This window comes from Phragmites australis, chromosome 15, assembly GCF_958298935.1.
Source record: "Phragmites australis chromosome 15, lpPhrAust1.1, whole genome shotgun sequence".
In the NCBI taxonomy this organism is placed as follows: Eukaryota; Viridiplantae; Streptophyta; class Magnoliopsida; order Poales; family Poaceae; genus Phragmites; species Phragmites australis.
The window spans coordinates 29,583,534-29,599,123 of NC_084935.1; the positions used below are offsets into that span (position 1 = coordinate 29,583,534).

General features: G+C 45.8%; 3 protein-coding genes across 3 annotated transcripts; all 3 read right to left on the bottom strand.

The window, feature by feature from the left end:
• Positions 1-2,991: 2,991 nt before the first annotated feature.
• Positions 2,992-6,003, bottom strand: LOC133892298 (QWRF motif-containing protein 2-like). Its single transcript, XM_062332981.1, has 6 exons — positions 4,632-6,003; positions 4,384-4,503; positions 3,711-3,827; positions 3,534-3,623; positions 3,269-3,376; positions 2,992-3,138 (listed from the first exon to the last, which is right to left on the bottom strand). Exons 1-6 carry the CDS (start codon positions 5,910-5,912, stop codon positions 2,992-2,994), a joined length of 1,863 nt encoding a protein of 620 aa, XP_062188965.1. The 5' UTR covers positions 5,913-6,003.
• Positions 6,004-9,648: 3,645 nt separating this feature from the next.
• Positions 9,649-10,231, bottom strand: LOC133892299 (uncharacterized). Its single transcript, XM_062332983.1, has 2 exons — positions 9,988-10,231; positions 9,649-9,857 (listed from the first exon to the last, which is right to left on the bottom strand). Exons 1-2 carry the CDS (start codon positions 10,229-10,231, stop codon positions 9,649-9,651), a joined length of 453 nt encoding a protein of 150 aa, XP_062188967.1.
• A 3,202-nt stretch (positions 10,232-13,433) lies between these two features.
• Positions 13,434-14,430, bottom strand: LOC133893425 (uncharacterized). The gene is made up of 2 exons (XM_062334430.1): positions 14,155-14,430; positions 13,434-14,067 (listed from the first exon to the last, which is right to left on the bottom strand). Exons 1-2 carry the CDS (start codon positions 14,237-14,239, stop codon positions 13,865-13,867), a joined length of 288 nt encoding a protein of 95 aa, XP_062190414.1. The 5' UTR covers positions 14,240-14,430; the 3' UTR covers positions 13,434-13,864.
• Between the last annotated feature and the right edge of the window lie 1,160 nt (positions 14,431-15,590).

The window sequence follows — 15,590 nt, forward strand, 5'->3', positions numbered from 1 at the left end:
GCACATGCATCGCAGTCGGGGAGGGCGATGGACGTGGGTGCGTTCGTGAGGATCGTCCTCCTGCCACCTCCTCTGTTCAATGCTGCCGCCGGCAAATCTTGAGCCGTTGAGCGCAGATTCGTCCCCGCTGACCCTGAGGAGCAGGGAGGAGGGACTCCAAGGTCATCCCCGAGCCTTCCCGCGCGGATCCCGTCATTTTCCCGCCGAACCAAGCCTCCTGCACATCTTCTTCCCCAAGTCCGACCACATCTCCTCCCTCACCATCGTGCCACTTCCCCGCTGCTCCGTTGCTCAATCCCACCCGCGGTGAGTTCTCTTGTGATCTGTGTTTTCTTGAGCGCGCGTTGTTCTCCATCGGGTCCATTGTTGGCGTGGACTGCATCATCAATCAAGGACCACCACGCTTGGGTGCTCGACGCCAGCCACCTCCGGTCGGGGTCGTCGGACGTGACCCGCACTGACGTGCTCTCCGTCGCGTGCTCGTCCTCCTGCCACTTTTCCGAGCCGACACGCTACGCCGCTTGCACCGTGCCAGCCGTGCAGCTGCCCTGTTCGGACTCATCCACATGCCTCGAACCCGCGACACGATGAGGTTGGCCTCGAACCTGCGCCATGTGCCCAATTCCAGCGTGGGTGGCTTGATCACGCGGCCATGGCAAGTTTGCAGCGTCCAGGACCGTCGCCATGCAAAGCCCCCATCCAGGCAGTGAAGGATGAGAGGAGGAAGAAGTAGTTGCTGACATGTGGGCCACAAGGGAAAAATGGTCTTTTCGCACGTTCGTCAATTGAAATCCGGTTAAAAGTGGCATTTTCGGGCACAGAATTTAAGAACAGCGGCACTGAAGGGATAAGCCAGTTTTCAGTGGTATATTTGGAATTAGACAACTTTTCAATGGCATATAAAAAATTGACCCCATCGTATTATTCTTAGTTCTTTTGATTTACTCAGTAAATGCAGGAAGGATTTATGCAAGTCTGACCACAAGCAGTTTCGTGGACACTCACAGCCTCCTTGTTCAAGCACACATGAAGAGCGAGCATGGCCTTTCTTCTCTTCTATTCCCTTTCTGGTTTGCAAGAGTTTGTGCTTTATAGTAAAGTAGGGCATGGCCTGTTCTCTAAGGAAAACTTAGTCATAAGTTCTGCTACGTTCAGCCACAGATATCATAACTTAACCCCTTACATTTGAACATGCAGATTCAGGGAAAGCTCTGGTATCATTTATCCTAGAAGGGGCAACATTCTTCGCTTTGTAAGGATTGGTTTACATAGTCGCAGTCTATCTCCGTGGTTTGGTTTAGTTATTTTCTGTTACTGCAAGTGCGTTATTGCAGAAAATTCCCTTTGGCTTGTACGTACGTGAATCGGCCATCTCATAGATTTATATAAGGATTGGTCTGCGTCTACTCGTATCCGAATCAATTTTTAATCAGAAAACAAACCGGGCGCTACATCGGATCCTATCGGTACAGAAAATCTGATTTGTCAAATTTTGCTATCAGCTTATAGATGGAGGCTGAAAGGAAATGAAAGCATAAAAGATCACACGAATACAAATCATCGATCACATAGTCTAATACTGAGCTGTCACCCATTCTTAGCAAAGAATTTCATAGCTACCATCTCCAATGTTTGCACACCATGTTTATTTTTTTTCTTTCGCTTTCCGGACGTATCAATCTCAGCCAGTAAGTATCCCTGAAAAGTGCCTATATAAAAAAGTTATTGTTTCCTTATCAAAGATAATATCATTATGGCATAGCCAAATGACAAAAAAACTGCCACCCCAACCAAGTTTCTTTTCTTTTTTCTTGCTCCTGAGTTATTTAGCTAGCCAACTATAATATGATGCATATCTCTAGGTATGTTAATGCCTAGAGCTATTATGACTATTCACTATAATGAGTTAGCAAAATGATACTTAAAAAAGAGATGTTGAATATATTTTATTGTGGTTGCAAAAACTGCATTTGAGGCTACTATTCCAGTTTCTTTTGGCCAAGTAATCTTTGGTCAAAATTACTCCTCTTCCTAATTACCATAAGAAGATCTTTATTTTGAGTGAGAGTTTAAGTTTCCACAACCATTTATTTGGAAAAGTAATGAGCTTATTAATCATCTATTTGTACATGAAATAAACTAAAAACTCCCATTCGCATGTAGTCCCTATCTAAATGTGTCACGTTCATTGGAGAGGTTAGTATGTACTAACTTTGACACTAGATTGTGACAAGCAATTAGTTTGTCTCCAATGATCGGTCAGCGGAAGGAGATATTTAGAGGTATTGTTCTCATCACTTTCGTAATTGTGGCATATTGCCTCCTAGTAACATGATATAGTTGAGGGTATTACTCACTAAGGGGTCTACTGCTTCGTTTTATCTGAATTGCCTGTTTAGTGATCTTTTGCTAGGGAGATAGATCAAATGCAATCTGAATTTGCTACTTACACATTTTTTATGTAGATAACAATCCATTTCTAAAAACCATGTCATTCAGCATCAGATGTCGGAAAAGATTCTTCTCAGTAGGCCATGCCGACTTCTTCACAAGATTTTGTCTACTCCTGATAAAAAGGATTTAAATGTGTCAGTACCCAATTAGGTCTAGATGTGCCAGCAGGTAGCAGCCATTCCCCTTTGGCTTGGACTCGTCTGTAATAATAGATGTATTCTATATAAGCCCTTGGCCAGTTGACTCACATCTTCCTTGTATTTCTAAGACCAAGGCTAACGAATTCCCTTCACGGTCAGATTCTCGTCGTGAAGAGATTCCCGTTCCCTTCAGCGCTCCCAACGGTTTCACTTCACAGTTCCCTTTACGACGGGATTCCTAAGGTCATTCCCTTCAGGACGGGATTCTCTCTCCTTTCCCTTCGCGATTCCCTTCAAAGGAAAGCTGTTGGAGATGAGAGGAAATAAAGGAAATGAGAACAGTGAAGGGAATCGAGAAGGGAATGAAATGAAAGAAATATGGTTGAAGGTAGTCTAACTACTCTAATGCACCTAGCAAACTGTCATTTTTACCAACTGCAGCTAAATTCTTCGGTTGGAGACTGGAGAGAATAGTCTGAAGACTAGACCTTAGCCTTCTTTGGTTCAGCTGTATCCTTTGCCCTTGTAGGCTGCTGTACTTCACCTGTTTCAGCAACATTGCATTGAAGACAGTCAGAACAGCAACAATGCCTACTACTGATCAGAGCTGAATCTGATCAGGCTGTGCAGTATGTACAGACGTGCAGAGAGCTGAATCTGATCAGAGTACTTACGTGCAATGATGCTAGTGTGGACAGCAACTCTCTGCACTGCGCCATCAGAACGAGTTCTTGAATGGCAACTCTGGAGAGCTGGCACGCCAAGACATTTGTCCGGGCCAACTGCGGAAAATGGCAGACGATTTCAGGCCAGAAACAGCGGCATATGTACGGCTCGTTACTACATCTCATCACTTACTTAGATATCGACATTATTGTGTAAATGGTTTATGGTTCCAATAAAGCTAACAAGGAAAAAATTCTACATAAAAAACAGCACCTTAGAGAGTTGAGTGCTTGTTGAGTTTCCTATTGACTGCATGACATCAACTGCTGAACCAATAGCATTTTTCAGAGCTTGAATATCTGCCTGCAAAATACAAATTTATAATGAGATTCAACTGGAAAGTAACAAGGAGAAAAAAGGTCAGTGTTTTTTTTTTGTTATATTTCCTACCATTGTTCCATCAGAGACAGGAAGGCACAGAATGGTAGCATTCAGAGCCTGTGTTGTTCCTGATAAAGAAATAGCATAATCCCTCTCCAATGAGGACCATTGTTCTAGGTATTTCATCTGCATATTGTAAGTTTGATTTTGTCAAAATGTGTACTTGAAAAATGAACTTGAAGGTCATAAACAAGTAATTAGTTACTCATGTAGGCCCAGAAAGGCAGGGGTGAGCAAACAGGGGTGTACTGGCTTCAGAGTTTTAAGTTAGCATTACCGCTGATCTAAGGCCCAAGTATCTTTTACGGGCCCAATCATGACCATTCAATTCTGCAAGCTAGGACAACCTCATAAGTCCAAATTAGTAGTGATATGATGAGTGATTTTTTTCTACTTTACAACTAGGTGTAATAAAGATTCACCCAATGGTCATTTGGACAGGCAGGAAATGTATAACTATATGGCCTAGTGTGCCACTTACAGTCCTATAACTACCTTAAAGAGACAGGTCTGCTGCAAAGGATATTGATGCCAAAACAATACATTATCCTAGAAATCTTTATGACTAATCAGAGATAAAGGCCACTGCCATGAAAATTTCTTTTTCTTCTTCTTTTTCTTTTTTTTGGAAGAATTGGCTATGTGAAAGTTGAGAACATGCAACAGAACAGAATGTTCTTACTTGTCCCCGCAGAATTGCCATGAGTTTGCAGTTGTTTCGAAGTAACTGTAGCTGCAACTTTCTAATGGCGGCCGATTTGCGCATCCTCAGGATAGAAATCCATGCGCCACACAAGTATTTCTGCCATGAACAGAGAAGGATCAGATGTATTTTCTGAAGGGCAGTAGCAGCAACAGCCTTCAGCAAGTCAGTGAAACAACCGATACATTGCTCTGAATCTTTAGCATATCAGACCTCAAGTTACTCACCTCTGCAGCGATGGTCTGCGAAGAAAGCGCAGCTCCAGCCTTCGCATTCGCGTGCCGCCACTGCAAATGCCGGGTGTAGAGTAGTCTCAGCTGGTGCTCGTCATCGGCCTTGGTCACCCCAGGGGGCTTCAACTTGATGTCACCGTCCGAACCGCAATTGGTAGAAGAAGCCTTTCCCTGCAGCTTCCCGGCAAAGCCGGGCAACTCAACGGAGCGTTGCGCTCGCGACGGGCTTGTCGTCCTCCCAAACGAGCTGGCCACCGGCTTGCTCGGCGATGGCTGCTTAAGATACGACCTGCTGAATGGCGAAGACAGCAAGTTGTTGAGCAATGACCGCTTCTTCACCGGCGCCGTTGCTGGAGACGACAAGGCGGCGGCAGAGGTGCGTGACGAGAACGGCGTGGCCGGGTAGGCGAACCGGTCGGAGCGGGTGCCCACGGCGTCCCGCGAGAACCGCGCGGACGAGCTCAAGGTGGTCCTCGGAGATGGGCGCGATCCGGATGCGATGCCAAGCTTGTCGGCGCCACCGTCCCGCGACCCGCCAGACGACGCGCTGTCCGTGTCGGAGGAAAGCACCTGCAGGAATTCGTTCGCGCCGTCCACCGAAGCGCGCCGCGGCGTCCCGTCGAACGCTGTCGACCGCGCGGCGGCAAAGATGGCCGCGTTCGCCTTATTGTTCGAAGCAGAGTGCTCCAGGACCTTGGCGAGCGCGCGACCGCCGTTCCCGCACAGCGCCGCGGTCGCCGACGCTGGCCACCGTTGCGATTTCTGGCCTCCATCAGACATCTTACCACCTCGCGCAACTGTCGCTGCAATACCGGGCCTCCTCTTCTCCGGCGTGATCGCGGCCACCTCAGCGGGCGATACGGACCTCGCCTTGCTGGTGTCCAAGGAGTAGGTCGGGCTCTGGAACGCGACCGAGAGGGTTCTTGTTGTTGCGATGGCGCTCCCAGTGGCGCCGGTGGTGATGGCATTGGGCAGTGCTGGACGCAACTGCTCGGCGAAGGCGAGCCGCCTCGGGGTCGGTGACGCCAAGCGGCGGGAGGAGCTAGAGGTGGCAGTGGCAGAGGTGGGTTTGGAGGAGGGAGCGAGATAGCGGGAGGCGACGGTCTTGGCCTTTGGCTTGGTCACGGTGGTGACAGAGCCGGCATTGGCATTGGAGAGCGCGGCGGCGACACAGCCGGCAGTGGCATTGGACAGCGTGGTCGAGGCGGAGAGGTGGCGGCGCCCAGTCGGTTTCAGCCGAGGCGCCGCGGCTGTGTCGACCATGGTGGATGGCATTCTCGCCGCCGGTGGGTTGGACCTTGGACGACGGTGCGAATGTGTGATGGGGATGCATGGAATGCGCGCGCTCTGGAGTAGCTTGCTTCTGAATAGCTCAACTACTTGTGCTGTGCTGCGCGCAATCAATTTACGTACTTGGGATCTTTCATTGCTTAACCCGTTTTAAAAAGTATTAAAAAGTAAATCTTCCGACGTCTTATATTCAAATCGGAACCCTTTTCACTGCAACAACTATAGCTGGTGTTTCTGGTGTTGCAAGACAACCATATCGGCCGTCGCACCGGGACAAAGCCGTGGCATGGCAAGGATTTAGTTACATTCACATATGCACACCATGGGTGGCCGTGGCCAAAAGATTTATCTTGAAAGAAAGATGTAGGTGGTTTATTTTCACAAAAACTGAAAAATAAAAGATTTAAAAAAAACATCTTGTGTGAAAAACTATCCCATATAATCTATAACTGCAAGGGTGACTACGGTGGAGTAGGTGGCGGCGGAGGAGGAGACCTACTGCGGTGGAGCGGGTGGTACGGCGAGGAGTACAAAAGCCGGAGGAGGAGAAGAAAGGCAGCGGGGTCGCCATGGGTGGACGCAAGCATACGATTAGTGTTATTATTAGTTAATAATTATCATTCATCGAAGCCAAAATCAGCAAAAGCTAGTCCAGTGTAGCGTGGTAGGTAGTTGGTGCGGTTTCCGTGAACTGAACAACCTCCACGTTTGGAAGGAGTCCATTACACACACACACATACATGAGCTAGGCGTTGACCTTGCTTCATACGCGTCCGGCCAGGAACAGACAGTACAGCACCTCTATATAACTACCGGTACGTAGGCACTACGTACCTGATAATAATAACATTAATTTCCCGGTCAAGAGTACACAGTATATATCTACTTCGCATGTACGAAACAACGGATACGATTCGACATGGAGTAACTACTCGTACGTACGACGCCGGCGTTATATCAGGCAGGGACCCCATGCACGTTATACGTGACGCGTATATGCGTCCGCATGCATGTGTTATCATTTTATCGGGTTAAACCCAGATCACATTTTTATCGGGTTTCATAAGGTTTTGCCGTAGAGAATAACTAATGAAGGGTGTAGCAACTTTTGTCACGTAATTCGCGGACCCATTTCTTTCTCGATCCAACCGAAAGACCCAGTCTTTAATCATGTGCGGCCCATTGTATGCAGACCAGGCCACGAATTTGGTGGTGTTCAGTTTTTTGGGCAGGGCTGATCAGCCTTAAAGTTCTAACTTAGATTAGAGAGTTTTTATTTATATATTTTTTAAATATACGTTCATTTTGAAATTTGTTGGAAGGGCGATATGCTACCAGTCGTCCTTCCAACGGATGACATGTCGTCTGTTAGAAGGGCGACAGATTTATCTATAAAATAATGGGCCCGGCCTCTCCAAGCGCTTTATGTTCACTTCATTCATATCCCACCAACGCAAAGAGAGAGAGGAGAGGAGAGGGAAGGGGAGAGAGAGGAGAACGGTGAAGCTCTATCGAAATTCAAGGATGTTGTGGTTGGCGACATCTCTTTGGAGGTAGTACACTGTTGTGAAGTTCAGCAGGAAGGAGTATGACATGAAGTGTATGAATGATGATTGCCTGTGGCAGGTGCATGCTTTCATGGGAAAGTGGATTGAATATTGGGAAGTCTCCATAGTGATGGACCATATTTGTTAGTTGTACGAACTGGAGAAGCACCACGTGAATCTATCATCAAGTTTCGTTGTCAACGTCATGTATATACAGATTGTGAACAACTTGAACTTTGAACCTAAATTCATAATCAGGGCAATTGAGGAGTATTACTAGTACATCATTAGCTATGATAAGGCTTGAAGAGAGTGAAGAGAAAGGCAATTGAGATGAGGTTTAGAACGTCCGAAGAATCGCACAATAATCTCCCACGATTGTTTCGCACCATTGCTCAGAGAAACCCTACAACTTATATTGACACCATGCACAACCTGTCGGTGAAGGAACATGGTAAGTTTGTCCTGCAGAGCGCATGCATTGCTTTTGGAGCATCTATTTGACCTTTCCAGTATTATCGCACTATCATTTGCATCGAAATGACCTTTCTTACTGACAAGTACAAGGTCAGATATTCACTACAATTGGAGTTGATGGACACTAAGGGGGCTCTACTATATGACACCAACTAGGCAAGGTACATAATTATGACTAAAAACTTAGCTGAAGTCTACAACTTGGTCATGTGTTGTGTGAGGGGGCTGCCATTAGTCGAAATTGTGGAATTCAATCTGCATGGGACCTGCAAATACTTCATGAACTGCTTTGCAGCAATATCATCGGCAATGAATGAAAGTCGCTTGATATATGGGTCCAAGTTGACTCAATGCATGGCTGATAAGATGAAGAATGCACAGATGCACACATTTATAATGACATGGATGAATTTGAAGCTGAACGTTATGTGCAATGGTGCAGCAAGTGTAATGAAACCATATACACTTTCAAGAGGTGCACCAAATGTTGGTCAAGTGGCAACGACAGCAAAGCATGTCCTTCTGGATCAGCTTCTGATGGGAGACATCCACAACCATGTCGTTCATTTGCTTCATCCACACATTATGGAATTATGTTACATATTGTTGTCATGTTGTAATGAAACTTGCTATGTGAAATTCGTGTTGTCAAAATTATTATTGTCATGTTGTAATGACTTGTGATGTAACGAACTACGTTGGTATTATAAGATTGAATTATTGTAAGTTTATGTTCTGTTTAATTCTTTTGTGAAGTACTTTATTTATTTAATAATTATTTACTAATGTCAAAAATTGTGATGTTACATCTTGCTAAGGTGCCATAAATTTTTGGAGGAATCACCCTCTTGGAGTGACACACTAGTAGGGCTATAAACCAGTCTAGCTCGAGCGAGCCTGACGCCTTAAGCTCAAGCTCAACTGAATCTTAAACTAAGCTTGAGTCGAGCAACGGAAGCTCAAGCTCGGCTCGACCAAAGCTCAGAGTGACCTCGAGATCGACTTGAAAAAGCTCGTTTGTAGCCAAGCAGAGGGGATGGCCATTGGTGTTTCGTAGAAGAGGAGAAAACGTTGAAGCTTGCTAGAGGACAGTAGCGTTATTGGGCGTGCGTTGGTGAAGACCGGCTTCTACTTCAGAAATCAGGACGACCAACTGAGGGATGGAATCATTCATGCTATCACTGTGCTTGGTACTCGTGGAACAAAAGCCGATTAGGTGATTGCGCTACGGCTTGCAAGAAGAGAGAGGGCCATTTTGCGGTGGCTGGGGTAGGAGAGTCGCTAAGGAGAACCAGCTGGAGAAGGAACATGGTGGCCTGCGACTTGCGAGCTAGGAAGAAGAAAATAAGGATAAGATCGAGTGTGTTTCTCTCTCTTTTGCTAAAAGCATCTCCAAGAGATCTATTAAATGACTCCTTATAGCTAAATATAGGGATTTTGACCCTAAAACACATCTCCAACAGCTTCCTAATACCGCTACTAATATTTACCAACCCTAAAATCACCCCTCTTGCTATCTATCTGTAGGGAGTGTTCCCTCGCTCCCAAAATGCTCAAGCGCCCTCGGGTCCACCCCTCTCCAAAGCACCTTGTCGCTCTCCTCCTAGCACACGTTGGCCGAGCCACCGAAGCATGTCATAGAGCTGCACGCCGCACCACACGGTGGTGGAGCCACCACTTGCCTCACCCTCGGCCATCTACTTTGGCTTCGGTAGTGCCTTCCGCTTGTACAACTCCTGCACACCCTTACACACGCTGATGCCCTTCACCCTGGTGAGCTCGGCAAGGAGCGCGGCCTCGTCCATCGTGGTGATGTCGGATTCTGAGAGCTCCCCAATGGTGAATCTGGTGGCGAGGTCACAGGGGTACGAGGCCTTGCGGGCGGAGACGCCAATGGCTATGAGTTCTGCATCATGACAGATGTGTTGGTCGTGCTGGCTGAGGATGAATCGAATAGCTCCAATTAGATTAGTTAGGAAGCTCAAGGATTAATCAAATTGAATGTGTTGCTTGACTGGATTGGAATTAGTACGCACCGAATACAGGGGAGTAGATTGCGAAGAGCTTGGCGAGGGAGGCATAGGTGAGGAGCACGAGGCAGCAGCCACTGACGAGGCTGACACCGAGCTTCTTGGGTTCGATCTTTGATGTTCCGGTGGTGGAGGTGGAGGAGGTGCTGCTTCGACCGGCCAGGGTCAAAGTCGGGCGCGACAGCGATGGCGGCGAGGAGAGCAACAGCGTGAGCTCCGACTTGTTTGAGCTCGAGAACCTCGCAGCCATTGCTCCAGTGAATGATGGGTGGGGTCCATCTGTCGGTGACATAGTAAAGGATATATAGGGAATGAGGTATTGGAAGTATGTTGGAGATGAAGAAGATTTAGGGAGAGAATGTTTTAGATATGGCTCCCTATATAAGGATATAGAGGGTGAGTTTTAGAGAGTCTCTTGGAGATACTCTAAGGTCGTGAGTTGGAATTTTTGGGGAAGTGCTGCACATGGGAGTAGGACAAGATGGTGGTGACTGGTGAGCATTAAAAATTTGAACCGGTACGATGTGAGAGAGCATGAGTGGAACTTTTTTGGTTTGGATCCTGTTGTCTTGTATGCAGTCGAGCCTCAACGAGCTATTCGAACTCAGCTCTTGGGTCTCGATGAGCTTACCTTCAAACTCGAGCTTGGCTCGATTTGCAGATGGGTCGAGCTCAAATCAAGCTTACAACGAGTCGAGCTCGAGTAGCTCACGAGCCTCGAGCCTTTTTCATAGCTTTACACGCTAGCATGATTATTCATTATTATCATGTGGTAACCGAGTTCGGATGTCGACTTCCTTCGATGTAGAGAAATTTGGTACGAGGTTCTTCATGTGTTTTAGGATTGACGCTGATTTTATGGTGTGTTCATCCTTCCCACTCTTCTGCACCTAGCAATTCTATATTGCGAACTACACTAATAATGCTACCTTTATCAACCACAATCTTATCGCTTTAAGGAATGGATCAAAGTGGTGAGACCGTTATTCAATAGAGGATGGATCAAAGAGGACAAAATCAAATAGGAGTACGAGATTAGGATGGAGGAAACACGACAACAATAGGAGCCATGTCGTAAGCTGAGAAACCAAGTTAAAATATACCTTGGTTTATATGTGACAAATGATTGATAAGGTTGTCAATTTAGTTTGTTGAGTTTTGGATTCCTTGAGCTTTGTTTAAGCATTTTGATTATGGACTAACGTGAGTTAGAGTTGGAGAAATATGTTTGTTTGTTTCATGGTGTGCAAGTGACGGATGCAACTTGGTGGTTGACAGCGGGTGATTGAGGCTAAATGGGTGCTTGGTGTTGGACGATCAAGGAGGTTGGATGGAGTCAAGAGTGATCCTAACTGTACACATAGAGGTCAAGCAAAGTATGAAATGGAGGATAAAGATGACGTGTTGACAAAATCAAATAAAAGAGATACCGGTGCAAGTGACAAGGATTAATCCGCTTTTAAAAATATCTCTAGAATGGATTAATAACAATTTAAAAACAATCAGAAATATCTATTTCATAATCATTCCTATTTTCATTTAAAAATTAAATAAATTTAATTATATTTCATGCCATCCTTCCAACAGGCTACATAATCGTTCCTATTTTCATTTATAAATTAAATAAATTTAACTACAGTTCATGTCACCCTTCTAACATGTGATATGAGTATAGAATTACGAAATTCCAAAATAGACGCATACATTTGTAATTTTTTATTTTAAAAAATATAAACATAAAAAAATCTAGATTAGATATATCTTAGGCTTAAAAAAAGAAAAGACAAGAAAGATATATCTTGGGCCTTCCAACAACAACAAGAAGAGCCTTGAAATGATGACGTGACATTTCTTCACGTGATTACGGCTACTGGCTTGAGGCTTGAGCACGGATCACTCGTGTTCTTGTCTCATCACACTCATCGTGCACGTCTTAGTTGTAATCCACGCCATTGCATTACTTGCACGTATGCAAGCGAAATCCAGCGCCGTCCACCTGTTTGAGTTTCAGACTGCCTGCGTGCCGACGGCACACGGCGTCGGCGTCTCCTCTCCGATCCTGTGCGTCCGTGATTATGTGACGATGATTACATCAACTTAATAAGTTGTTAGCTAGCACATGCATTCATGCGTCCATACTTTTATAAAATACATGAGTTAAAGTAAAATTAAACAACCTCTACCGTTCATCTAAATTATCAAATAATCACCGTGCAAAGATTATCTCCGTTTCTCCTTCTAAAATATATTTAATCTCATTTTAATTATCTTTTATATCAAGACGTACAATATTTATTTTTTATATATTTAAAAAATATATTTAATTTCTCATTATTTATCTTTTATAATACTTAAATATCTAATATTTACCTTCTATACACTAATATATTCTGAATTAATTTCACGTGTAACTGTGTCTCTCGACGCTTCGGTTTGCTTGATCCGAAGCAGTTTCCCGCCAATCACATAATAGAGTATAAGTACCTGCCCCTGTTCCTACTCCCTTGTGAACTGTACTGCTCTTCTTGTGCGTTAGATTCGCCGGCGCAAAGCAATTAATCTGGAAAGAACGGAAGAAAGAAAGAAAAAATCCTCCTTATAATAACACAACAGATCACATCATCAGCTCGTCATATATAGTGGCATTCTCTACCACAGGTCAACAATTTTCTTGTGCTGCTTTGCTTCTGCAGTTCGTCAAAACTATCTTCAGAGTTTGGCCCATGTTTTCTTCTGTATAACAGCATTCGCATTAGCCGAAACCGCCGACTAATCTCTCTGCTCAGTGATGTAATCGATGGAATGGATCGCTGGAGACGGTAGCAGTTCATTCCTGTGGTGTGGATAGCTTTGTCAGAAAAATCAACGCGGGTTACCTCACGTCAGTTATATTTGGTCAATATATTCGATCAGATATCATCACAAGACAAGGAACAGATAGATCATGCATGCACTTAGCGTTGTTCTGTCCCTGTCCATCCGTGTTGAATTTTGCACGGTCGGCAACCATCTCCACTGCGTCCGTCCGTCCGTCGAATAGCTAGCTCCTGTCCACAATGGCATTAGAAAATCTGCACTGGTTTTTGACTGCATGCATGTACCTGCAGATAACACAGCATGAACGCCTGACGGAGAAAAAGGAATTGGACAGAATTTTTTAGACTAGTGTCATCGTCGTTCCATCAGAAATCGCCTCCCAAATCCCAATCCTTGTCTGTCAAATGCGTAGAATAATATATACAGGTTTGAACATCTGATGTGACCGGATGCATTTTCTCTTTTTCTGCTAACGCGCCCAGCTGTAGTCAATCGGCTCTCCCGGTTGACAGGTTGAGCACTACTGGACGTTGCTCCTTCGCCATCAGTTTCTGCAACACGGAATCATGTCTGAATTTTGAATTTTCAGTCAAGGATTTGAGAACTCATTTCATTTCGAAGAACATAATCAAGCATCTGCCCATTTCCTCATCGTGATTTGTATTTATTTTCTGTTACAGAAAACCGAAACTGGTTCACATGAACACGTAAAAATAGTATGGAACCACGGCAAAGAATTGATGGAACCACAGCTCGGATGGGCAACCAAAGACACGAACAGAATTGGCCGAACATACCGGTAATATAAGTGACAACTAACGAGCATGGATCAAAATCCTAGCAGCCTGTATGTACAACTCTGAAACGACACACACGCACCTACCGAAACATTTTGTTCTTTGAATGGAACAAAATGTTGGACACGAAATTCCTCCGTTCCAAACAGGACCGTACTGGCTCTTGATTGATCGATGAACTCCATGCTCCAGTCAAGAACGCAGAAGATGAGAGGATCTCTTTCTGTCCGTCAGTCTCAAGAATCTGACGAGCAGCTCAGCTCGGAGCATCAGAGAGCGCAGCAGTAGGAGACCAGCCGGCTCCACGCGACGGGCTTCCTCCTCCTCCTCGTCCTCCTTGAGGCCTTGCCGGCGGCGACGTCGGGCGTGGCTCCTCCAGCCCTGGTGCTTCCGGTGCTGCTGAGCATCTCCCACATGACGTGCACGTCGCGGTACTCGCACGTCCGCACCTCCTTCCGCAGCCTGCCCAGCCCTGCCAGCACGCCCACGTCCATGTCAGCCTCAGCATCCGGCCGGTCATCTGATCCCCGATTCATCGGCGTGTGGCTAGACGACTTACCGGTGGCTCGCCGGAGGCCGAGGCGCGCGCTGAGGCCGCGCCAGACCCGCTTCACCGGCACCGCCGCTCGGCCAAGGCACGACATCCTCTGCTCTGCTGCTGATGGATAGGAGCTCCCTTGTATCAACTCTGCTCTGCTCGATCGACCTCGCCGGAGATAGCTCTGCCTCGACTGCCTCTCCCCCTAAGCTTCTGCCTTGACGCGCACCAGAAAACCACGAGGAGGAAGTCAGTTCGTGCTAGCTCTGCCTATCGGGATGCGGCGCCATTGGGCTTCCGTTTATTTATAGGTGAAATGGGAACTGGTTCGACGAGGTGGGGAAGAAAGGTGCGCGTGTGACTGAGAGGGAAGCGACGGCGTCCGTTGCCCGTGCTGCCGCCCGATCCGATGTGGACGCGGTGGGCGGCGACGAGCGCGCACGTGGATGGACACGGCGGCGAGCTTCCAGGCGTCTTCCCTTCCCTTCCCGCCGCACGCCGTCACTCCACAAGGTGACAAACTGACTCGACAGTACATTGCATAATCTCCCTCTCTCTTTTCGATAAATTATTGCTCTTCTTTTTTCCTTCCGTCTTTTCCTTCTCTCCTGATCTCCTCTAGTGTCCAAATCTACTCTTGATTTGTGATAATTTTCTTCTCGTTTTTTCCCTCTATAATCAAATCACACAAGTATTTTATTTGAAACGGAAGTCAAAATGATTTTTTGGTATTTTCAGCCTGGCACCTACACACACCAAGGGGCAGCGGACGAATGCACATCACTTGCAAGTCAAAAGATTGATTCGAGAGGATATGATGAACATCACTTGCACATCACACGCGCAATTGGTATTTGCGAAACTCTTGCATCCAGGGAGAATGTTACATCAAGATTTGCCACTTGAAGCTCAAGTTGCTTACTTTTAACAAGTTTCTCTAAACAAAGACATCATCTCCGGCACATGTATCACACTGACATATGGGCCCGTGGAGTAATAAATACTCAGGTGCACATCTAGGGAGCAACAATTCTTTAAATTTCCGTGAACAAAAAAAAACCACAAACTGATTACAGTTGTTATGCTAACTTAAAATACAGGATTGTCTGATGTGGACTCCTTATTGTACCAGACAAAAACAGATCGCAAACTGATGCAGACAATTTTCACCAAAACAAATCATGTCTTCTTCAAGAGAAAATAAGAACCAACGGCTGCAATTTTCGGAGCAGCAGCTTGCCCATCAGTCCAAATCAACTGAAGTAGTGGACTAGTGGTAGAAGAAGGATTTGCGCCTAATTGATCAAGTGATTATCCACCTAGCTAGATTGCAGATGTCCTAACATGCACGAGGTCCACATGCTCGTTTCTTTTCGATCTCCTTCTTGCATTTTCCCTTTGTTTTCTCCCTAGTAATAAACTGCTAGTATTCGATAAGATTCTAGTGTATTGTTGAT